Here is a 25,270-nt window from a genome sequence, read left to right on the forward strand (position 1 = left end):
CAACATCAACCAGTCATAACTGAACATTCACTCTAGAGATACACACAGTCACACTCACACAGGCAAAGACATCCCACACTTGGACACGCAGCAGCGTTTCAAGACAAACTCTAAGGGAAACAGCAGGGTTACATATGCAGCGTCACCACAGTCATAGACACACGACAACTGCACACAGTACCACACACGGCCACAATATCATACACCCACCTTAGAAACACGTAATCATAATCACACAGACACCTGCACCCATCTCACAGTCACAGGTGCACTCACCCTCCCAAGAACTAGGCGTACAGTCACACACAGTACACAACAGGGACACAAGCAGTTATCATCCCCACAGTCACAAGGACCCCACACCGCAACACACAGCACCGCACATGGTTACACAAACACAACCAGACATACATCCTGGAGACAGGCAGTCACCACTGCACTCAAAGGCACCCACACCTGGTCACACAGCCACAGACTCCTTCAGAATCTCGCATCCTCAGCCCGCTCCCGCCTGCGCGCACAAACGCAAAGTTCTGGACACGCCCCGTTCCCGCCCCGGACTCCCAGACCCCTCACCTTCTGCCTCCCCTTGGTCGCGTCCGGGTCCCTGCAGAGCTCACAATCTCGCCACGACGTCAAGAGAGACGTAACGTTGGGCCGCTGTGGACTCTGGGAAACGTAGTCCAGAGCCACACCAGGCACGGACAAGATGGCGTCCTTGTACCTCAGAGTCTGAGTTTGGCCCGTCTGAAACTGCGCCCGGGAGGCTTCAAAGACGGAGTCCTCGCTCCAAACCTCCCACCAGGCTTGAGCTGATTTTCCTCCAAGGCAAGTACTCACTTGGAGAGCCCCATAATCACGGGAAGAGGCAGCCAACTTCGCGTGGGAGAGACAGAGAGCGATTGAGTGTCAACCAGCAAAGCCTTAAGGGAAATGTAGTCCAAGGCCGGAAAAGCGGCCTTGCTGTTGACAGAAGGTAATCAGATACCAACCAGCCTGGCCTGGTCGCGGTGACCGCGCAGGCCGCGTCGCGGAGACTTCTGGGAGTGCTCACTCGCCCTCGAAGTGCGCAAGCGCAGCGCAACGAGTGGACATTTTGGTCTTTGTCCGCGGGTCAGTCCGGCCCCTGGCTCCACGTGGCGCCAAAGTAGGAGGTGGGATGTGGGCGTCTTGGGCCGGTGGGGTCCGGGAGGTTGAAGTGAAGGATTCCGGATCTATTGGGGCGCGGCGCGGGGTGGGGAGTGGGTTTAAAAGCGTCAGGACTCCATGTGGGGTGGGGGTGGGGGCCTCTGAGGAGGGTTGGAGCGTGTGTGACCGCAAGTTTGACCGGATGTTCGGAATTACGGAGTGAGAAACTGGGTGCGGGATCGTGGGTGGCCGAGTCTGAGAGGGAGATGCAGGAGATCAGCCTTGAGCTAATAACATCTGAGCCGCGCTTCTCTTGTCGAAAGTGCTGATAATAACGGTGCCATCTTCCTGAGGCGTCTGTTTTACTGGAAGATTTGAAGGGGGAAAAAGCTAAGTGGAAAACAGTTTAAAAATGGATTTTTATATTAACACGCATTTCTTTTTAGTTGGGCTAGAATGGAAATCCCCGTGATTTCTTCTTTTTTTTAAAGACAATATTTTAAAGGAACTTTTCGTTAGTGGGAGTCTGGTTCAGACGATCTCCGATCTCCTGATCTTTGGGGTATTTTAATAGGGCTGCTGTTAAGTGCTGGACAAAATATCAGCGTTACACATCGAGACGCAGTGTCGTGTGGCGCAGAAAGCCCAGGATTAGGGAGTCAAGGGTTTGGAGTTCGAGGTTAGGCACATTGATCCACATTCTTTGAAGAGAACTTGGGGTTGCAGTTTTTTAGAGTGTAATCGTGTGAGTCTAGACTCGATTCTAGGTGTCCTAACTCCTAAATGAATCGAGGTGTTCCCACTTTGTATGGATTTTGTGAAGTAATGAAAATACATGTGTCTGCAAAGATGCTTTTTCTAAGGAATCCGCTCACAGTCATCCTTCGCGTAAATTTTAAATAATAAGAGTTAAAGTAGTTGGGTACCAAATTTAATATCTACAAATCAATAGCCTTCAGATAGCCAAACAACAGCCGGTTAGAAGACATGATAGAAGAATACCGCTATTTACAATAGCAATAAAAAATAAAATATTAAGGAATATTCAAAAAGACTAGAAAAGAATATTTTAAAGTGCTAAGGGTTATAACATAAGATGTGAACAGATAGATATACCATGTTTTTCAATAGGAAGACCTCATAAAGAAGTGTGCAAACTTAAGTAAATTTATTCGTTTAATGTGATCCTAATAAAATTGTCTACGGTTTTTTTTCTTTTGGATCTAGATAAGCTGATTCTGCACTTCATATGGAGAAATAAACAAGCTAGATTAACCAGTAAAACTCTGAAAAAGAAAAGCAGTTGCGATGTGGGGAGGTGGGAGCCCAACAGTGACATTTTAAAGTATAAATCCTCAGAAATTACAATAGTGTTGGTATCAGCTTGAAGCAGGCCTGTGAAGGGAAATCAGGCAATATCTATAATAAATACGAATGTGTTTTCTTTTTGACTCAGGTATTTCACATCTGGAAATTAGTCCTACAAATGTACCTGCGTTTCCATGAAATGATATCAGTGCGAGATTGCTGATGGCAGCAGTGTTTGGCATAGAAAAAGATTAGAGGGGTCGGCCCCGTGGCCGTGTGGTTAAGTTCCTGCGCTCTGCTTTGTCAGGTCAGGGTTTTGCAGGTTCAGATCCTGGGCGAGGACGTGGCACCGCTCCTAGGGTCATGCTGAGGCTGCTGAGGCGGCGTCCCACATAGCACAACCAGAGGCACTCACAACTAGAATACACAACTGTGTACTGGGAGCTTTGGAGAGAAGTAGAAGGGAAAAAAAAAAAAGATTGGCAACAGATGTTAGCTCAGGTGCCAATCTTTAAAAAAAAAAAAAGATTAGAAACTATTCACGCCCATCAGTAGGAGATTGGTTTCATAAAATTGTGATGCATCTATACAACAGAATAATATACAGCTTTACAAAAGAATGAAGAGGAAACTATATACTGACACTGAAATGAAATCACTCAAAAATGTACTGTTAAGTGAAAAAAAACAAGATGGAGAATGTATGATATGCTTCATTTGTATTAGGAAAAGAGAAATAAGAATATGTATTTGTATTTGTTTCCATTAAAGAACTCAAAAGATACACAAGAAATTAATAAAAGCTGCTATCTCTTTTTGGGATAGTGGTACTGGGATAGATAAGGCAAAGGCAAGTATTTTTATGTTGGTTTGTTTTCTAACTGTGAATTTAGTATACAAAAGTTAAAGTGATTTTTTTTTTTTTTAAAGGACGACGTAGGCCGTGGAGCCAGACTCCCTCTGTTAACTCATTCCTCTGTTGCTTTGTACATCTGTGGCCTTAGGCAGGTACTTGTGCCTCAGCTTCTCATCTAGTAATATAGAGAAAATAATAGTATCTGATTCACAGGTAGTTGGTTGTGTAGATCAGGGAGTTCTGCGTGCTAAAGAATAGTGCCTGGTATGTAGTAAGCACTGGATAAATGTTAAACAGTCCTGTTACTACTATCTGAAAAATAGTGTATCCTCAGAAATAATACAGCCATTCATACTGTTTCTGGTAGAAATTTCTGAAAGATTCAGATATGTAGATACTCTTATTTCCGTGTTTAAAGTATTGTGTTTTTTTTGACATTTCCTTTTATAGCTGGAATGAGGAAGTTAGATTTCTGTGTTCATCTTTAGAAACTCATCACTACCTCCTTCGTGAGATGTGTTCTTTGATTTCTATGGTTACTTTTTCATGGTTCTAAGTCAGAACCTCTGATGATGTTTTTAAAAAGTTCCAATTGTGACTGACTTTTGGCCAGAAGACATCAGAGGTGACCTTTCAATTGCATAACATCAGAAGAGACATAACTGTATGACTGGTCCACCATTAGTGATTGTATTTTTAGGGCCAAAATGTAATCTGAATAGTTTTACTTTAGTCCCATACAAATGTTTATTTCCCATCAATCATTTAATGGATGATTTTAACATCGATAAATAATCCTTGGCTGAACAGTAATTTCTTCATGGGTTCCAAAGTGATGATTTTTTACTTTTTCCTTCCTTTTACATTTATTTGATTGCAACCTCAAATTGTGTCAAATTTTTCCTGTCTTTTTCTTATTTAAGTACTATTTTAAAGTTGTGTTCTAATAACTGCAGCTAGTTTTTCTCAGATACTCTTATTATCACAGTTTTAGCCAGTGGATGCTTCTTCAAGTTGACTTCTGTCCCAATTTGACTCCTAGAACCTTACTTAGAGTGTAGTATTGAATATTTGATTTTTTTTTGCCAAAGGCATAAGTGAAAATTGGTATCTCAGTGTAGGTTTAATTTGCATCCCTCATTATGAGTGAGGTTGGGTATCTTCCATACATGTAAGGGCCACATGTATCTATTGGAATTGTCTGTTCACATCCTTCTCCACATTTTTGTATGGGATGTCTTTTTCTTTTGGGAGCTGTTAGAAAAGTTAGCCTTATATGAAATGAGTTGCAGGTTTTTTCAGGTTTTAAATTTGTGTTTTGACATTGTTCACGGTGGTCATTTCTTTTTCTAAACTGCAGAATCAGGAGGTTTTTATTTTTATGTACTTCAATTTATCAGTCTTCTCATTTATGGTCGTAGTCAGAAAGCCCTTCCCACTCCAGGTTTCACCTATACTTTCACATCCTTACAAGGTTATCATTTTTATAGGATTGCATTTTCTTATTTATATTTTTAATTCATTTAGAATCTACCCTGGCATAAGATATTAGGTATGCATCAAGGCTTATCTTTTTCTAATTGGCTACTCAGTTCTTCTAACACTATTTATTAAAAAGTCTTAGCTTTACTATTTTAAAATTTCATTTTTATCATATACTGAATTCTTGTATGTATTAGGTCTATTTGTAGACTTTATGTTCTCATCCATCTTCCAGTCTGTCTTCATGTACCAATATTTAACTTTTTATTATTGAGATTTTATAATTTTGTTTTAATACCTGGTATTGCTCGTCTCCTTATTGCTTGCCTTTTCAGAGTTTCCTAGCTATTCTTGCTTATTTATTTTTCTATGTAAACTTTAGAATGAGCTTGTCTAGTTCTAGGGGAAAACACTTATATTTATTGATATTGCATTAAACTTATGAAATAACTTAGAGGAAAGGGACATTAGATCTTTATGATTTTAAATACTCCTATTCCTGTACATAATATATTCCATTTTCCTTTTGGGCTCTCTGGAGTGTTTAAAAATTTTCTTCATATAGGTTTAGATACTTCTTACTAAGTTTATTTCTAGGTACTTTATCTTTTCTATTGCTGTTATGAATGGAGTCATTGTTGTGTTAAATATGAAGCTTATTTTTTATTCCCTGCTTAACTTACTGAATTATTGTTTATAATTATATTAAATACTAATTGAGGCAATGGGCGTTCTTATCTTTATTTAGAATTTAATAGAAATGCCTTGGGGCTGGCCTGGTGGTGCAGCGGTTAATTTCGCATGTTCCACTTCGGCGGCCCAGGGTTTGCTGGTTCGCATCCCGGGTGCGGACATGGCACCGCTTGGCACACTGTGCTGTGGTAGGCGTCCCACATATAAAAAAAGTAGAGGAAGATGGGCACGGATGTTAGCTCTGGGCCAGTCTTCCTCAGTAAAAAGAGGGGGATTGCCAGCAGATGTTAGCTCAGGGCTAATCTTCCTCAAAAAAAGAAGAAAGAAATGCCTCCAGTATTTTTGCATTAGATAAAATGCTAGCTTTTGTGGTCAGATATAGTTTACAATTACATACATGTAGTATATACATATATGTATACACACACACACACAGATAGATTACCCATGCTGCTTGGGTCTCAGGGATGTGAGTAGAAACAAAAAGTTTTTGAGGCTGAGGCCAGATGTAACAACCAGGAAAGATCACATTAATCAAGGAAAGAAAAACCCCTTTGAACTCTGATACTGCAGTCTTAAAAGAAAAGTCAAACAGAACAAAAATAAGATGCTCAGTAAGTTGTTTTTCCTATTCTGTTTTCTTTCCATTCCCTTCTTTTGGGTGACATTTCTTTACTCAGTTTTACCTTTTTTACTGTTTTATCTTTTGTGTTCTTTTTGTAGCTTTGCTTGCTTCTTAAAGTTTTTGTGTCTTTTTTTAAAGATTCATTTTGTTGTGTTTCATTTTATTGTCTGCTTTGTGGCAGTATTTTTCAGATGAGTTTATTTAACTGTTATTTTTTATTAACTGTTGGGAAATTATGCTATTCATTTTCACTCTTCTTACAGTATCCTTGTGTGGACACAGACAAATTATTTTGTCTTACTCATGTTTGTATGAAATAGATTTTCTTAGACAAGTACCAGGAAAAAGGAGGCATAGTAACATTCTATGCTTCCAAGTTCACATACCTCCTCTTCTAGTGTTTAAAGCAAAGGACTTCCGTACCTTCTCTGGCTTGATGACCCTAACCTGGTTGAGGTCAACTTCTATCTCTGACTCTTTGTTTCCCACAATTTTTCATAGTACTTACCTTCACTTTTAGAAGCCTGCTCTTTCTCCTTCCCCCTGCAGTCCTTTTCTGTTTAATCTAGGTCTTGCTTTCATCAGTTCCTTCTTAGGGTGAGGCCTACTCATTCTGTAAGGAAATAGTAGCTGCAGATTTCTGAACTCTTGTGAGTCCTTAGAATCCCCCTCAGCATTCTCAGTTCTTCCTAGGCTTCTTTGCAACTTCCTGTTTAGCCTCCTGTTTGGGTCTGCCTTTGGCAGAGGTACATGGAGTGTGGGAGTTTTTCTGTCCCTAGATTTGTTGTTCGTTGTTAGATTCAGTTACAACAATTTTCGCTCAGGGTGAATCCCTCACTCTGAGAATGAATATTTAGAGTTAATATATATTCTCTCCACTAGTTTCACTAAAGATAGAGTATATGGATTGAGTACTTGGTTCCCTCCCCCTCCACCACCATTATTGATGTTTTGTATTGTTTCAGGAGAAGTACTTGCATGATTCAAAACTAAGCAGCCATCATGCTCCTGTGAAACCTTGCCTTGCCTCCTTGAATGTTGATGTTCTAGGATTCTGTCCTTGACCATCTTCACGTACTGTGTATATTCTCTATAAGCAGTCACAGTAACAGTGCACCTGTGTGTTCAGGAGCAGTGATATTCTGACAGCTGACGAATTCCCATTTCCATGCTAGGCCTATTCTAAGTTCCTCATCTGTATATGCAGTTGCCTAATGGATATATCTGCCTGCATGTGCCTCAGAAACCTGACACTCTGAATATCCAGAATATCAAACTTGACCTCCTTCCTCCTGCAGATTGTCTCTGGGCAACTCACTCTTTCATGTTTCTCTCTGTGTACATTACTGTTTAAATCAGGCTCTAAGCCTTCCATCTCTGCCACACTCCAGTACAAAGTGGTGACCGAGCTTTTTCAACACACACAGCAGGTAGTATGTGTTGATCTCAACTTTGTAGAAAAGTTGGAATAGTACAGAGAACTCTCGTATAACCTTACCCAAATTCGCCATTTGCATTTTCTCTTTTGCTTTATTTTTCCTTCTCTCTCTGCCAATATGTATGTGTGTAATTTTTCCCTGAACCATTTGAGACTAAGTTGGACACATGCTCCCTTTATAAATACTTCAGCATGAATTTTCTAAGAACAAGGACATTATTTTTCATAACCACAGTACAGTAATCAAAACCAGAAAATCTAACATCAATACCTTACTATTATTTAATCCAAAGTTGATATTCAGATTTTGTCAGTTGTCCTAATAGTGTCTTTCAAAGTCTTTTTTTGAATGACTGGATGAACTTATGTTTACAGGACATTTCTAATATATAGTTTTACTCAGAGTATAATACAAAAAAAGTAAATATTAGGACTCCAGGAAAACTTTCTGAGTTTTTATTCCTGAATATTGTCAGAACAACTTCCTACACATTGTGTCCTTGTGGCTTGGTTCTGATAGGCGTATGTTGCTGTAGTATTAGATGTGAGTATTGAATTCATCCAGGAACAAGGGCCGCAGTTAAAATCCACTCAAGAACGTATGCAGGAGAGTGGTGCTAGAGAACAATAGCAGCCAGTCACGTGAGGCATGAACAGTTTTCCTATGTAAGTAAAATTCTGAAAGTAAATTCCCCTTTTTTCCCCATTTCTGGATCTGTGGAGACTTACATGATTGAATGAGTCTGGCTTTGAAATTCAGGATTCAAATAATCTTAGTCCCTTTGCTCATATAATTGTGTGTACTTTAATCTCTAAGGCAAAAGGTCATTACTTTGTTCTTTTCCACAGGGCCGCTTCCTTCTGCATCCCTGGAAACTGCACCTTCCTCGTTCTTCAGAAGGCTCCAGGGCTCAGTCTGAGTTCCAGGATGGTACTTTGGCCCCAGCATTAACATTCTAGTGCTGTATCATTTCCCCAATAGCAGGTTGTAAACTGAACAAGCTGTATGTGATCCTCTGTTGGAACAAGAAGACAGCTCTGAGTGGTGGAAAAGAAGTGGATAGGAAATTTGTCCAGGTGAGTGAATGACAACCAAGCAGGTTGCAGTTGGTTAGTCAGCATTGACCCCTCTGGAAGGCTTTTAAAGCTGTTTTCTAATAGGCCCTAGTCTTCAAGCATCACTTGGTATGAATTCTTGAGATACTTGAATGGCATTTCCAATTATCATTTTCTCTATTTTAGTATTCTGCTTCATCGTCAGATTCTGAGGGTCTGGTGCCTGTCTTATCTCTATTCTGGATGTCAGCACTTTGTACTTCATTTGTACTGCCTCTGTGTGCTTGTTCTCTTTTTCATTAACGCCCTCAGTCTCATATTCCCCCATGTATATAGACTCCTTTCCTCATGCATTGTGTTTTATAGGTCTTAAGTCTTTACGTATTGTCTGACATTTAGGTTCCTTTCTATTACCACTTTCTCTCATTCTTTCAGGGGTTAAATGCCTCAGAATTATATTTTACATCTGTAATCATACTTCCTGTTGTCTTCTTATCCACCTCTCCCATTATACATCGACAAACTCCTGCCTCCCTCACTTCCACCGCCATATACCTCTCAGAAGTTGTTGCCTTAGAAATCAGTTCTGTCTGTCTGCTGTGTGTGTCTGTATGAATGTATGAACCTGTATTTGTTTTTTAATGTAAAACATGAACTTGTAAACATTTTTGAACATCAAATTATACAGTGAAAAAGTCCTCTCTTACCTCTGGTCCTCAGTCCTATGGTTCTTTTTCAGAGAGGCAGTCACTTTTAAGAGTTTCATGTATCCTTCTTGAGGTAGTCTGTGAATAAACCAGCATATATTTTGTATCTCTGCTGCAAATATGAGTATATATAAGCCCTCAGTTTTCCTTTTCATATATATGATGGTATGTATTGTATTGTGTAGTTTTTTTTTCTGAGATTCTCTACCAACACATAATTTATTTAACCTGTCTCCTATTTATGGACATCTAGGTTGTTTCCAGGCTTATGCTATTAAAGACACAAGTGCATTTACCTGTTTATATTGCTTTGCAGAGAGATGCAGATACAACTGTGTAATAATTTAAGAAGAAATGCTGAGTCAAAGTTATGTTTGTTTATAGATTTGATACAAATAGGCACATTGTTCCCAAAAGGAGTAAACCAATTTATATTTCTGCCAACATGGTTTATTCATATATTCATCAAGTATTTATTGAATGATGTGTATTAGGCACCATTTCAGGTACTAGGGAAATGTCAGTGATCAAAGCAATCAAAAATACCTCCCTCGGGCTCATATTCTAACTGGGGAAGGCAGATGATGAGTAAATAAGTAAAAAATATATTCTGTCAGATGGTAGTGCTATGGAGAAAAATCAAGGAAAATTGGCATGGAGAAGGGCCAATTGGGAGTTACAATTTTAAGTAAGTTGGTCAGGGTAAGGTCTCAACAACAGGATGACATTTGAAAAAAGATCTAAAGAGTTTGAGAGTGGGGTGTGCAGTATTTGGTGCAAGAGCGTTCAGCCAGAAGGAACAAAAAATTTTAAAAGCCTTGAGTCCGGAACTTGCTGTTCAAGGAATAGTGATCAGGGCAGCAGGCTGCAAAAGGGAATAAGAGGCAGTTTGGTTGGCTCACAGGCCAAATCACACACTTTGGCCTTTATTCTGAGTGATTTGGGTAACTATCAAAGGGTTTTAAGCAGAGGAGTGATAAGATCAGAATTACATTTTGGCTGATGTATAGAAAATAAGGTAGAAGCGGCCAGGGCTAGGAGATTACTCAGACGCTAATATAGTAGTAGTTGAGCTAGTGACAAGAAGTTAGGTTTTTAAGATATCTTAAAGGAATAGCTGACAGGATTGGCTGATAGATTGTATGTCAGTTATGAGAGAAAAAAGGAGTTATTGAGGACTCCAAGCTTTTAACTGGAAGAGAATGAGTTACCATTTACTGAGATAGAAAGACATCAGGAATTTTGGGAGATAGATCAAGAGTTTTCTTTTGGACTTCTTAATTGTGACGTGTCTCCTTATCATCTAAGTGCATATTCAGGCAGGCAGTTGGATATACAAGTCAGGAATTTAGGGAGACAGAAAGTTCTGACCTCTTCTCTTCTGCTATAGTAAGAGGCTTTTTTATTCAGTGATGGTGTCTCTGCATTTCCTTGCTCATTCCTGCTTTTCCTACCTTCAGGGATGCCAGTGAGTCCACCATGTCTCCTGGATGGAGCCTGCATTCCTGGATTCTGTTATTAAAAACAAGCAGGTGGTAATTTGGCCCTTGAGGCTGTGCCTTATGTTTTTGGAAAGCATTGTGCTTGAGGGCTCTATTTCAAAACAGCAGTGGCAGCTGTCTACTCAGATCCTTTCTCATAAGACAGTAGCCTTGGGGCTGCTTCCTACTCTTATCAACAGTGCAGTTTTCCTTTTTTTCTGTTTCTGTTTGTCTTTCTCAGACATGGAAAGTGGGCAGAGATGTCTTTATTTTACCATTTGAGAGGAAAGAATCTGTGTTATGTTTGAGTAACCCCTCAAGGAATTCTGTCCCACTTCTGTTGGATTGGTGCTTTGATCACCTGATATGTTGCTTTATCTTTCATAGTGCTGCTTTGTCCTTTGCTTTTATTTTTTCTTCTCTCTCTCCTCTTACTGGAGATGACTCCTAGAACACTGCATTCTGCCTTTCCTCCCTCCCTTTATAAATTAATTCCCAGAAAGGATGCATCCATTCTGAAGTTAGAAGTAATTCTTTTTATGATGTCAATTTTTATTTTGGCACCTCCAGCCTTTCTATCTTGCCTGCTATAATTTTATGTGTTTATAGGATAAACAGCATCTGATTTCATTCTCATTGTGTCAGATGATTAAATCATTAATTTCCTACCCAAATTAGAGATTTCAGTTCATTATTTTCAGGTCTAGAGATCAGTTCAAACCTGTTTCATATTATGTCTGGACTATTTCTTTTCTCATGATCCTTGTGATATGGTCAGTCAAGCCTTTAAAAAGATACACTTCAGTGTAATCAAGAGAGGACATACTAACCATAAGAATATAAATGTGAACATATTTCCTTCTCTCTATAAAAGTCTTTGAATTTGAATTTCCATCTTAGCCTTTGATTATAAAATGCTCTTCCTATTCAGGTTACACTCATCATTTAAACCTGTTAGTTGCTCTTCTGTTGATCTCCCTTCTGATTGTTGTCTGTTGTCTGTTGTTGTCTGTTTAGTCTTTAAAATCTAAACTGTCCTCCCTCCTTTTCCCCCTTGATATTGCCCCCACTATTTTAATAATATGTACTATCAGCCATTCAAAGAAAAGAGTAGAGCCATTAAATCCAGCATCTCAGGGTATAGTTAGGATGTTAAGACCTTTAAGTACATACAAATTTGGGTTTAAAAATATTTCATATGGAACACTTTTATTTTAGGAAAAGTGAATCCGATTGTGATTAGAAGCTGTGGGGAAAGATGTTTATAAATAAGAGACAAGATTGAAGAAGTCTTTTTAGGGGCATGTTACTGGAGCTGCTTCCAGGAGGTTCTGTAGATTCTAAGGAGGTTGAAAATAGGAGAGGTCAGGCTAAGCCAAAGGACAGGAAGAACATACTATGCATAGTTGTGACTCACTGGTTGTATACTTAACACGCTTGTCAGGCTGTTCCTCAGGGCCTGTGAACTTTAAATTCTGCTTAGAATGCTCTTCCTCTGGATGTCTGTAAGGATCACTCTCTTCTTTCATGTCCTGAATCTTTCCTTCTCAGAGGCCACTATATCTAAAATTGAAATTCTTTACCCCTTCTCTAATTTTTTTTCATAGCACTTAGAACTTTTTGACAAATCATCTCCTTTATTTATTTGTTTATTATCTGTCTCTGTCCACTGGAATGTAAACTTGATTAGGGCAGAGAATTTTGTCAGTTTTGTTCAATACTGTTTATCCCTAGAAGCTTAGAACTGTGCCTGGCACATAGGAAAAGAGAGAAAGATATTTGTTGAATGAATAATAAGAAACGTTTTGAGTAGCAGTTGTCAAACTTCTTGGTCTCAGTAACTTAGGTTTCTTTTTTTTTTTTTAATAACAGCTTTAGTGATATATAATTCATATAACATAAAGTATACTCTTTTAGGGTGTGCAATTCAGTGGTTTTTAGTATATTCACAAGTTGTGCAACCATCACTACTATCTAATTCTGGAACATTTTCATCGTCACAAGGGGAAACTCCATACGAATTAGCAGTCACCTTTACATTGTTAAAACTTCAGGAACTTCCAAAGACCTTTGGTTTTTGTGGACTTTAGTGATATTTATGTTGTTTAAAAGTAAAATTGAGAAACTTTGAAAAATATTTATTTATTTAATGATCCCCTTACATGGGAACTTAAATTACACTTCTTAATAAAAATAACAGTTTTCCAAATTAAAAAAGTTTAATGAGAAAAGCGACATTGCAGATTTGTAAATATCTACTGTCTGGTTTAGTAGAGGACAGCTGGATTCTCATTTCTGCAGAGTTTTCAAATGTTGACACATCTTATTATACAATATCAAAACATATTTGTTAATATCATTACTGATCGCATTAGAAAAGTCTTTGAAGAATTGAGACGCTATCATCTCCCGGTGAAGGGAAGATATAGGTTTTCCGAAATGCTAATTTTTGCTTGAAAACTCAAATTTTATCATTGGCAACATATGCTGTCCTTTGTTTTCCTTGAAATGATTTTCTCACTTCATTCTGTCAAAGTACCTGCCAAATAATACCTGTCTAAATAGCTCTAGTTTGTAAGTCAATCATTTATTAATTTATTTAAAGTAAATTAATGGTGCTCCGTGAAAAAGGTTGGCTAGTTTAGCTCACAACATAAATGATTTGCCCAAGTGCTCTTCCTTGAGACATCTATCATCCTTTGGTGTACAGTAGAAGTACTTGTGTATTTGTATAAAATTACATTTATTTTTATACTTTTTTTTGCTTTTTGTGGAATTGATATTTGCCGCACTTTTTGTTTGTTTCCTTGGTTTTCTGCATTTAGCACAGACTCCCTTGGACTTTCCTCAGAATAGTTACAAGCCCTCTCAATACTAGTTTCCACATGGTCAAATGCATTGGGAAATCTCTTCCCATTTTTCCCCATGGAGATATAACTCCTAGAATTTTTGTTCTCCTGCTCCAATCTGGACAGGTTATCCTCTGACTCAATAGTCACCTCTTATCTTGTAGTTTCTCATCACCATTATCAAAGAATTTTCTTTATTTTCCCTATGGGTTACATCTCTTCTTTTTTGGATCCTATATCTGTTGCCTTCTCTGTCTTCTAATTTTGGTGGAGCACATCTTTTAGTAGCGTGTAGCATCCTGAGAGGAAAGGTGGATTTGAGGTAAAATTTTTCATCATTTGCATATCTGAAAAATGCCTTTGACTGTCCATTAGATTGATAGGCTAAGCTTAGAATTTTTCCCTCAGAATTTTGTCTTCTAACTTCCCCTGTTTCTGTTGAGAAATTTGATGCCATTCTGATTCCTGTTCCTTTGAATGATACATGTTCTTTTTTTCTGAAAACATTTACAGCCTCTTTATTTTTCCTTTTGAAATGTCATAGTGGTGTGTCTAGTTATGCATCTTTTATTATTCGTTGTGGAGGGTACTGAGTGGGCCCTTTAAGTCTACAAATTCATGGCTTTAGAGGACAAGAAGTTTTTCTGTTCTTTGAATATTTCCTCTAGTCAGTTTTCTCCTTTTATTTTCTGGAACTTCTTTTACTCAGCTATTATATTACTTTGGTTTATCCTCTAAATTTGTCTTCTTAAAGCTTCTATCAGGAAATGATACTGTTACTTGTGCTCATATTTTATTGGCCAAACAAGGTATTTGGCCATGCCTGAGTTTGCTAGGGTTAAGTAATATAAATCCTTCTTCAGTAAGATGACTCTGTTACTGGTGAATGATAATACAGTCTACCTCCCCTTCTCCCCTCCCCATAGTTTTAGTTTCTAAGGGAACTTTTTGTTTCTTGCTTACAAAACCCTGTTATTGTTTCACTGATAAAATAATCTTCTTGTAACTGTCTGATTGGTTTTAGGGTTTGTTGTTTGCTATGCCTTTCCTTTTATCAGACTTTCTTTTTCTCTTGATGTTTCTCTGTCTTTCATGATAGTGGAGTTCCTCAAATGTGTGTGGAATATTGGCTGCAAGGTCATGTTTAAGAATGATTCACTGAGGCCAGCCCCATGGCCGAGTGGTTAAGTTCACGTGCTCAGCTTCAGCGGCCCAGGGTTTTGCTAGTTCGAATCCTGGGTGCAGACATGGCACTGCTCATGAGGCCACACTGAGGCGGCATCCCACATGCCACAACTAGAAGGACCCACAACTAAAAATACACAGCTGTATACTGGGGGGCTTTGGGAGAAAAAGGAAAAATAAAATCTTAAAAAAAAAATAAAAGAATGATTCACTAAAAGGTGATCTTAGGCTTTCTTGTATTGGATGCTTTTTGTCGTCTGGTAGGCTTTAATGGATCAAAAGTATAAGGCCTCATGGATCCCAGGTCTCCTCCCTGCAGAAAGCTTATACTGCCTTACTCTCACAGACTCAGGTGGGGCCAGGTCCTTTGTTTTGGTGAAAAAAATGGGTACAGGTGACAAATACTGTCTTGGAGGGGCGTCCTGCCAAGGTTTTTCATGGGCCTTTCAGGTTCTCCCAGAGAAGGATTCTTTCATATCTTGCTTATGGGTATATGTACCTGGTTACCAACATGTCTTGGCCTCAGTTGCAGAATGGTGCTGGAGGTCTCACCATGTTATGTATAGTTTTAATTCCATTGATTTCAGTGTATTACCTGTGCCCTGTTGCCTTGTTTGTTGGGAGTCCTTGAGTTGAGCTTCTCTGTTTAAATTTCTGCAAAGAATAATTTCCATTTCATACAAGGAATAGACCTTTGCCCTCTTGACTGGGAGGGTCAAGGTCCAGCTGCACCTTATACAATCTTTTTCTTGGGTACCATCCTTTATTCCTTCTCTTGAGGTACTTGATTCCGTCCATTTCCTGAGTCTTTCTGATATTTCATGGCGCAAATTGGCTTGCTTGACATTGGCCCCCTCTTCTGCAGTACCTTTATGTTACTTGAACTACCTCAGGTCTGCTGTGTGTTGAAAATCTTCCATGTGCTTTATTATATCGAAAAATTTGTTAATATCTGTATTTACTGATGTCTCCTATCATATTCTGTTTTCTTGTGAGTTTGTACCATTTTCTTTTTTCTTCTCATTTTAATGGGGTTTTGGGAGGAAGAAGATGTTGGTTATTCCTTTCCTTTTCTTAGGTATCCCAGGTAGACTTTCTCAGTTTTATGTAGTCGTATTTTTAATCCTATTTGTTAACTTTTCATTGTTTGTTACATTTAATTTGCTGAATTATGAAATGGGAAGGGTTATTTCTCAAGAGTAGTCTAAGCTTTATGTACCCATGAATGTTAATTTTCTACCCAGATATCCTCCACAGGAGTTTCCTTCTTGGAAGTTAGTTGGAGACATTGGTCATGAGGATTCTTTCATATTGTGAGATGGGCTAACCAGAGTTAATCCCAAAAAAGCACAATATGAAATTTTATTACTAGTAATGGGAAAATTCATAAACAATGATGATAATTAAAGCTAACATTTATTGAGTGCTTACCATGTGCCAGCACAGTTCTAAGCACTTTATACATTAACTCCTTTAAATGATCATTCTTTGTACTCCATTTTAGAAGAAGCCTGAGAAGATGATGAGCAGATAGAGAGGCAACAAGACTTGCATCCATCTCCAATAAAGTACAGACTGAGGAAAAAAGCAGTGAATATAAGAAAATTGGAAAAATACTTCCTCTGATCTCAGACTTTACACCTTTTAAGGCAACACCTTTATCAACTTACCTAGAAAGAGTTTGAAACAATTTAGATTTAATCATGAGGAAAGTTGTGTAGGAAAGAATCATCAATTTACTTAGTTTGGAAATCCTGCCACAGCTTATTCTTTATGATAGTAACCCCCTTTGAGTGTAAATCAGTGTGGAAATGCCTTCAATTAAAAAAAATTTGAAACCCGTCTGATACCAGAGCGTTCATACTGGAGAGAAACCTATGAATGTACTGAATGTGGGAAAACTTTCACTCACATATCACCCTTCATTAAATGTCGAAGTCAGGCTGGAGCGAAACCCTGTGCTTCTAAGGAATATTGAAAAGCCTTTAGCTAGATGACAGATTTCATTGAGTAGAAGAAAATTCACCTGGAGAGAAACCAGTGACAGTAACAAAACTTCACTGAGTAGTGGAAAATTTATACTTGGAGAGAAAGCTTTGAATGTACTGAGTATCGTAAAATTTTCTCTCAAACTTTAATCCTTACCCTACAATTGAAAAGGTCATACACAAAGAACTCCTACAGATGTAAGAAATGTGGAAATACCTTCAGCCTAAAGTAAATCCTCATTCATCAAGAAATTCATACTGGAGAGAAACCTTGTGAATGTGGGAAAGCTTCCATTCAGATGTCACACCTCAGTCAGCAGAGAATTTGTAGTGGGGGAAACCCCTTTGCCTGTAAGGTATGTGGGAAAGTCTTCAGCCACAAATCAAATCTCACAGAGCATGAGCATTTTCATAATAGAGAGAAACCTTTTGAATGTAATGAATGTGGGAAAGCCTTCAGCCAAAAGCAGTATGTCATTAAACATCAGAACACCCATACTGGAGAGAAGCTCTTTGAATGTAATGAATGTGGAAAATCCTTCAGCCAGAAGGAAAACCTCCTTACGCATCAGAAAATTCACACTGGAGAGAAACCTTTTGAGTGTAAGGATTGTGGGAAAGCTTTCATTCAGAAATCAAACCTCATCAGACACCAGAGAACCCACACAGGAGAGAAGCCCTTTGTATGTAAGGAGTGTGGGAAAACCTTCAGTGGCAAATCAAATCTTACTGAGCATGAGAAAATTCATATTGGAGAGAAACCGTTTAAATGTAGTGAATGTGGAACAGCTTTTGGCCAGAAGAAGTACCTCATAAAACATCAAAACATTCACACTGGAGAGAAACCGTATGAATGTAATGAATGTGGAAAAGCCTTCTCTCAACGAACGTCACTTATTGTACATGTGAGAATTCATTCAGGTGATAAACCTTATGAATGCAATGTATGTGGAAAAGCCTTCTCTCAAAGCTCGTCTCTTACTGTGCATGTGAGAAGCCATACAGGGGAGAAACCCTATGGTTGTAATGAATGTGGGAAAGCCTTCTCTCAGTTCTCAACCCTTGCTCTGCATTTGAGAATACACACAGGTAAGAAGCCTTATCAATGTAGTGAATGTGGGAAGGCCTTTAGCCAGAAGTCTCACCACATTAGACATCAGAAAATTCATACTCATTAAAAGCCCTGTGAATACCTTGAAAATGGGAAAGCATTCATCAGGAATTTACACCTCCTAGCACACCAGAAATAATTGTTCTGAAGGAAAGCATCACAATGAGGGAAAGAAAAGCTAAAAACTTATGGGACACCATGCCGAGAAGGACATTTGTATGATAAAAATCCTGTGCTCAATGAAAAAACCTCCAGCAAAGGTAATGCTGAAACTTAAGACACATTACCACTAAAATTGGGAATGGAAAACATGCTTATTGCTATCTGCATAGATCTGGAGATCTTCAGTGTAATAACAAGAAGTCGAGTTTTGGAAAGGAAGAGACTTTTATAATATTGCTTTAGCAGAACAGAAGAGATTCTGGAAACACCTATGCATTTATTAAAATTTAGAATATGATAGAAATGGCATCAGGAGGTGAGAAGATAATGGGACTATTTAACAAATGATTTGGAGGTATTTTGTTCTCCAAGGAAAAAAAATAGACCAGGAACTATATGCAAAGGTAAGATCTAAAGGGATTAGAAGCAGGACTATGACAAAGCTATATATACTAAAATTATGACCTTGGGAGTAGGGAAACATTCCTGACAACAAAAATCCCTAGCAATTCTCTGAGTTTCTATGCTCAGGAAATATATACCAGGCTATATACTGTGGCATGATTTGTAGTAGCCATAAATTGGAAACAACTTAAATGCCCATCAGGAACAAAATGGAAAACAACTTATGATGGAATACTGTATATCTGTAAAATGTAACAAATGAGATCTACATGTATTACAGAGAAGGATCTCAAAAATTAAGTTGAGGGGGGAAAATGAAGTTGCAGAATGACACATATAGTACGATGACATTTTTGTAAATTTAAATTAAAACTTCTTTCACAAAATTCAGTACTATATATTGGTAATGGATACATATATGTATGTATGTTTTTAAAATGTTTTTGAAGTGGGTTGGAAGGATACAGACCAAACTCTTGATAGTGGTTGCCTGTGAAGAGTGGAGTGGGGAATGAATGGGGAGGGTTAGGGTAGGGATTCATTAAAGGGGACTTCAGTTTTATATATAAACATTCATTTCTCTTAAAAATGAAAAAGACTGCAAGTAAATATATCAAAATGTTGGATAATTCTGGGTTATGGTATATGGATATCTTGTCTTATTTTTTGTACTTTTCTGTATTTTTAAATTTTCTCATAATTGATAAGAATGGGGGTGAGGATGGGAACACTGTACCTATAGAAATCATGTTCTAATGGATTCATTCCCAATCAAATACTAAACTTTTTATAGAAAATATTTCTAAAATTTTATCAATGATGAGTTGATGGACTTGCTCTCTATGTAATATGAAATAATCTATTTTATTAAAATTAAAAATGACAGCATAATCCAAATCTGTTTTATTTTTACGTGTTATAGTGTAGACTATATGGTCCATATCTTCACATTTCTAACATTATTTTGCAACATATTGTTTGAGCTTAGACATTTTTGAGAACTTTAGTTAAATACAGATACATGCACATACTTCATATAAACAGAGTTTGAAATTTCAGTTTTCTGGTCCTGTGAATTTCCATAGGAATAGCATGGGTTTTAAACATGTTTTTGATTTTTTCATTTTTAAAGAGAAAATCGTTCAAGTTCTCAGAACTTCCCCCAATTCGAGTTAAATGCCAACACCTGGATCTCACCTGTAACCTATTGCATGTCTCCGATTGCTTAGACAGACACTTTTTTTTGTTGTTTTTTCTCCCAACATTATTGAGGTGTAATTGACAAAATTGTACAGTATTTCAAGTGTACAACATGATGATTTGATATATGTATACATTGTGAAGGGATTGTCCCCATTGAGTTACTGTTAGTTTCTTTTACAGAGGTGGAAAGGATGGGATGGGTATGATGAGAAAAGTGGTTCAGACCCTTGGCAGAATTCTATTGTGAAAACCAGTCCTTCCTAAAGATATTTTTTGTCTGGTCCCTCATCACAGTGTAACTTGATATAAGTACTATTATTAAAGGTTTTCTTAAATAATGGTGAACATCAGCAATACAACATTTGAGGTTGATTTCAAAACCTTTTAAAAAAGCTCTTAATCTCAGTTAAATGCCACGTTACTCTGTATCTTTTATTAGTCTTTTTGGAGGAATGACCATGACTTATATACTTAAATATCCACATGAATCTTAGTCCTTCCTAACATGAAGTCCCCACCCCTCTTTTTTTAAAAGATTTTATTTCTCCTTTTTCTCCCCAAAGCCCCCTGGTACATAGTTGTATGTTTTAGTTGTGGGTCCTTCTGGTTTTGACATTTGGGATGCCGCCTCAACATGGCCTGATGAGCGGTGCCATGTCTGCGCCCAGGATCCCAACTGGTGAAACCCTGGGCTGCCAAAGCAGAGCGCAGGAAGTTAACCACTCAGCCACAGGGCTACCCCCCCCCCCCCACCACCACTTTTTTAAAAAGGGTGTTATGTACTAAACCTACTGAGGAACAGCACCAAATTTTTGTACACCATTTAAAAATTGCCTCCATTTGTTACTCTTAGTACGGAGAAACATTCTATGTAAAGATTTTAGGCATAAGACATGTTTTCCTAAACTACTTTTTTTTCCCTTAATCTCTCATGCTTCATGTAGCTCTTCTACCTCTGCTTGTGTGTTTGTGCGGCTTCAGAGTCAGCAGAGTAAATGACAATCCTGAGGCTAAGACAAAACCAGGAGAATATCTTAATGTGTCTATTTGCCATGGCCTAGGACCCCCTCCCCCACCCAGCAATACTCACTGTGTTGGCTCATAGAAGAAAGTTGAATCTGTAGTTCAGAATTACTGTTTTTACTCATGTCAGGAGGCAGATGATCTGAACTCTCTAAGTACATGTATTTTACTCCATCCTAATTGATAGAGTGTAGATATAAATGACTTGACGGTTGGACACCTGAATCCTCATTAGTCAAGATTTATAAGAGAAATCTTGGTTAATTCCACATTGCCTGTATACATATTAACTGCTATCTTATATAATTTCAAACCATGTGAAGGACCACAAAACATCCTCCTTTATTCTTACCCTCAGCCTAACAAAACCCCTAAAATGTCCTAATTTTCAGTCATAACCTTGCATCTACTGTTAGGTATTCCTTAGTTGTGTGTGTAGGCAATACCATCTCTTGGCTTTGCTTGCATAAGTATTTCACATTTAAGGTGTTCTGTGTTTAAGATACTATGAACAACATAAACTATTATGAAAACCCTGGCTTCGTAATTTTACTGTTTACGTTCACTGACAAATAACAAGGTTAAGCATGATTTTGTCATATAAGGCAATAACCTGGCATTTGTTTGGCTCTACTTTTTTTCCCCCAAAGTATTTTCATCTAAATCAGTGGTTCTTAAACTTGAGTGTACATAGAATCACTTAGAGGGCTTGTTGCTGAGCCCCACCTCCAGAGTTCCTGATGCAGTAAATTTGGAGCGGGGGTTGCGAATTTGTGTTTCTAACAAGTTCCCAGGTGATGCTGTTGTGCCAGGGACCACACTTTGAGAACTGATCTAAACATTTTTATCCAGAACAGCTCTCTGGTAGATGACAGTATGCATATTATTTCTCTATTTTAATATCTAGAAAAAATGAGAGATGAGCAGCAAACTCAGTGTTTTACATCTACTTAGTGGTAGAGCTAAGACTATGAAGCAAGTTATGGCTTTTATAATATTTCAGTGTAATAGATGGGAGAGAACGTTCTTGTGAACTTTTTTGACGAATATTCGGCTATTGCCTATTACATGCCAGACATTAGATAAATGGTGACCATCAAGACAACATGCTCGTGCCCTCTTGAGATCTTACTACTACTTTTGCATCTGGTGGGGGGAAACATTAAGTTTTTTGTTTTGTGATAAACGTAATGAAAAAATAATGCACTAATAGGAAAGGAAAAAATGTTGGGAGATGTACTTGAAGATACAGGCATGGAGCATATGCTGTAAGGGTCACAGGCCTTTGTGTCAAAGGCTTGGATTTTCATTTTTTTAAGATTGGCACCTGAGCTAACATCTGTTGCCCATCTTTTTTTTTTCTCTCCCTTCTCCCCAAAGCCCTCCAGTACGTAGTTGCATATTCTAGTTGTAGTCCTGGCCCTGGCTGTGTGGGATGCCACCTCAGCATGGCTTGATCAGCAGTGCTAGGTCTGCACCCAGGATGTGAACTGGCAAAACCCAAGGCTGCTCAAGTGGAGTGCGTGAACTTAACCACTCGGCCACAGGGCTGGCCCCTTGGAATTTATTCTTAAGGTGTTATGAGAATTTGCCAAAGGAGACTTGAGTATGGCAGTGACATGTTTGACATTTTGACAAGGTCGCTTGATGCTCTGTGAAGAGTGGATTGAAATGGGAGCAAGAGTAGAGGCAGGGCGACCATTTTAGGGGCTGCATAATTACTGAAGCAAGATGATAGAGGTTAGGACAGAGGAGTTGCATTGGACATGGATGGAAATGGATAGGTCTGAGATTTATTTGGAGGTGAGCTGACAGGACTTACTGAGGTGCGTGATAACAAGGGAAGACGTTAAATTCAGTGCCAACTTTTTAAACTAGAACTGGCTAATGAAGATGTTAGGTGGCTATGGAGAATCAGTTTGGGAGGGAATAAAATCAAGTTGGTTTTGGATACGTTAGGTGTGAAAAGCTTGTTTGACACTAAGTGGAAATCAGGGGACAGCTCAGTAACTTCAGCCTTCAGATAGTATTCAAGATGGGTGATAGGATAAGATCACTTAGGCAAAGTATAAATATAGAGAAAACAAGAAAGCCTAGGTTTCTGCCTCGGCACTCTTCCAACATTTAGATGTCATGCAGAGGAAGGAAAAGTAGCCAATCTCCTATGCTAACGAGGCAGGAGGATATCTAATCTAGAGTGTGGTGTCTTAGAAGTCAGGAGAGCCATGTGGTTCAAGATAGAGCCAGTCATACTGGTGATTGCTACTATAAAATTGAATAAGATGAATACAGTGTCCTTTAGATTTGGCAAAATGTAGGCCATTGTAGGTCTCTGTGGTGCTCTGCGGGGGTCATAAACCAGATTGGAGCAGCATAGGGTAGATTGATGAGAGCACGGCTCTGCTGTCAACCTGCCTGGTTTTGAAGTCTTGTCCTGCCGTTTTTGAGGCTTTCTGCAAGTTCTGTAACATTGTGCCTCAGTTGCCTTATCCGATGCATCATCTTCTCATAGACTTGTGAGGATTAAGTAATAATTCACATTAAAACCATCTTTGAACAGTACTCAGCACCTAATAAATGATCAATAAATGTTTATCATCATTAGATTGAATTAAAGACTGAACATAAAGATAGGAAGAGGTGATAGCAAGTGTAGACTACTCTTGAAATGTTTTGCTGGAAGCCCAGAGGTGGGTCAGTTTGAGGGAGATGTGAAATTAAAGAAGGAATTTTCAGTTCTTCGGTTTGTTAGTAGATGGAAGATACAGGGTTTATTTGTAAACTGATGGCCCAGTAAGATAACTTCAGGACAGAAGTTTTTGAGAGGCCAAGAGAAGATGAGCTGTTGCATAGATGACCAGTTAGTGGTTGATAGGAACTAGGTTACTTTCTCTGTGAGCAGGAGGGAAGAGAGGATATAGGTGTCAATGGAAACAGATCTGAGAATTTGGTGATGGGGAGAATAAAAGGAGCCCCTATGGTTAATCGTATTTTCTCAATGAAGCATCAGATGAAGTTTTTGGTTAGAATAAAAGAAGAGGAGGGAGTGTGCAAGATTTGAGGAGGTAGAAGTTTTTTTTTTTTTTCAGTAAAAATTCCTTTTTCCTCATGAGGCAACTCTCATTTCAGACATCCTGAAGATGTGTCCAATTTGAACTGCAGGCCCTGGGGATTTTGTGGAGTTGACTTAGAAGATTCTAATGGTGGCTTTTCTCCAATTGTTATTTTCTACCCTAAGATGACTATCAGACTTAAGAGCTTTTTGTTGACATCTTACCACATAAAAGGAAATTTTGAGAGTATGTTATTGAGTAAAAGTTCATTATGAGATTATTATCCTACAGAAGTGAAGATAAAATGCAGATGGTCGGAATAGTGAACTGTGAAGCAAGTCTGCATTAGCTGGGTAGAATTAATTAGTATATGGATCCAGGGAATTCCTGGCTAGTCTACATCAGGAATCTTGTAAAAAATAAGTTGATAGGTAAAACAGGAGAAAATACTGGAGACCAGACTAAAATATACCCAGGGTTAAATATTTATGCAAAAGAATTTTTAATATAAAATTTTGATTAAGAATAGTGATTAAAACAATGATAATGTCTACTTGTGGAGTTAACACAAGGACTAAAGTTTTGAGAAGCAAATTTTCTTAGCAAGTTCTTGGGATAAAGCATTCTAAAATGCTTTTATTTTGGAAGGATGGCAGATGTATTAAGTGTACACGTTAAAATAACCAGGGTAGCTGCTAAAAAGAGGGAGGGGGCAGGGAGAGAGAGAACTTCCAAACTAGAAGAAAATGATGGAGTGAGTTAAAAAACAACCCAAAGAAAGGCGGGAAAATGAGGAGGAAACAAAAACAAAAAACAGAAAAAGTGAGATAAATAGAAACCACAAAATGAATTTATTTTAGAAATAGATCTAAGTACATCATTAATCTCAATAAATGTAAATGGGCTCAAATTTTCAGTTAAAATCAAAGATTGTGAAATATGATTTTTTTTAAAGCAGCTATATGCTATTTACAACAGACATGTCTAAAAAGATAAGGACACACATGAAAAATACACAAAAAGATATACTAGGCACATTGTATCCAAGAGAAAGCTGTTTTATTTAATACCAGACAAAATAGTCTTTAAGGCAAACACATTGCTAGAGATAAAGTTCCTAGAGAATGGTAAAAATGTCAACTCACCAGGTGAATGAATGATTGTAATCTTAAATATTCCTAAATAATATAGCCTGAGAATATTCATAAAGCAAAAATTAAAAACCGGAGAGAGAAATTGACAAATTCACAGATATTTTAAAACTATCTGGAGCAAGCCAATTCAGGGTAAATTTATGATCATTTCTATCATTTTTTAATCTCTTGTTCTTAAATGCCTAAAAAGATGAGAGAGTTCTTTGGAAGAGAGGGGAGCTGGGCCCCAAATTGTGTCATGGCCTTGACCTGGCTCTTTCTACTCAGGGCTCAGTTTCCTCACTCATCAGTTATGGATGATCATTTAGGCCTGGCCTTCTCATAGGGCTCTCAGTAAGTTGGAAGGCTCACACCCCTCTCGAG

General features: G+C 38.2%; 2 protein-coding genes across 12 annotated transcripts in view; one reads left to right on the forward strand and one right to left on the reverse strand.

Annotated features, from left to right (window-relative positions):
* Positions 1-709, reverse strand: part of ZNF565 (zinc finger protein 565) — a 31,839-nt gene extending 31,130 nt beyond the window's left edge. For 2 of the 3 annotated variants that reach the window (XM_005596196.4, XM_070224289.1), the window contains exon 1: positions 577-689. The gene's annotated coding sequence lies outside the window, so the exon portion shown is untranslated. Of the gene's footprint in view, positions 1-576 lie in introns of all 3 variants that reach the window. The other variant, XM_070224287.1, reaches the window with a different exon arrangement.
* ZNF146 (zinc finger protein 146) lies at positions 688-19,365 on the forward strand. Of its 9 annotated transcripts, XM_070224332.1 has the most exons (5): positions 1,068-1,154; positions 3,367-3,444; positions 8,380-8,607; positions 10,754-10,825; positions 16,313-19,365. In XM_070224332.1, exon 5 carries the CDS (start codon positions 17,096-17,098, stop codon positions 17,972-17,974), a length of 879 nt encoding a protein of 292 aa, XP_070080433.1. In that variant the 5' UTR covers positions 1,068-1,154; positions 3,367-3,444; positions 8,380-8,607; positions 10,754-10,825; positions 16,313-17,095; the 3' UTR covers positions 17,975-19,365. The 9 variants fall into 9 exon arrangements, with proteins under 9 accessions (XP_070080429.1, XP_070080431.1, XP_005596247.1 ...); XM_023651357.2 differs by lacking the exon at positions 3,367-3,444 and having other exon boundaries at positions 1,017-1,154; XM_070224329.1 differs by lacking the exon at positions 10,754-10,825 and having other exon boundaries at positions 1,063-1,147.
* The last annotated feature ends 5,905 nt before the right edge of the window (positions 19,366-25,270 follow it).

This window comes from Equus caballus, chromosome 10 (genome assembly GCF_041296265.1).
Source record: "Equus caballus isolate H_3958 breed thoroughbred chromosome 10, TB-T2T, whole genome shotgun sequence".
NCBI lineage: Eukaryota > Metazoa > Chordata > Mammalia > Perissodactyla > Equidae > Equus > Equus caballus.

Excerpts from the sequence above, each read along its gene's own strand:
- ZNF146 (XM_070224328.1), top strand. The coding sequence starts at position 17,096 with ATGTCACACCTCAGTCAGCAGAGAATTTGTAGTGGGGGAAACCCCTTT.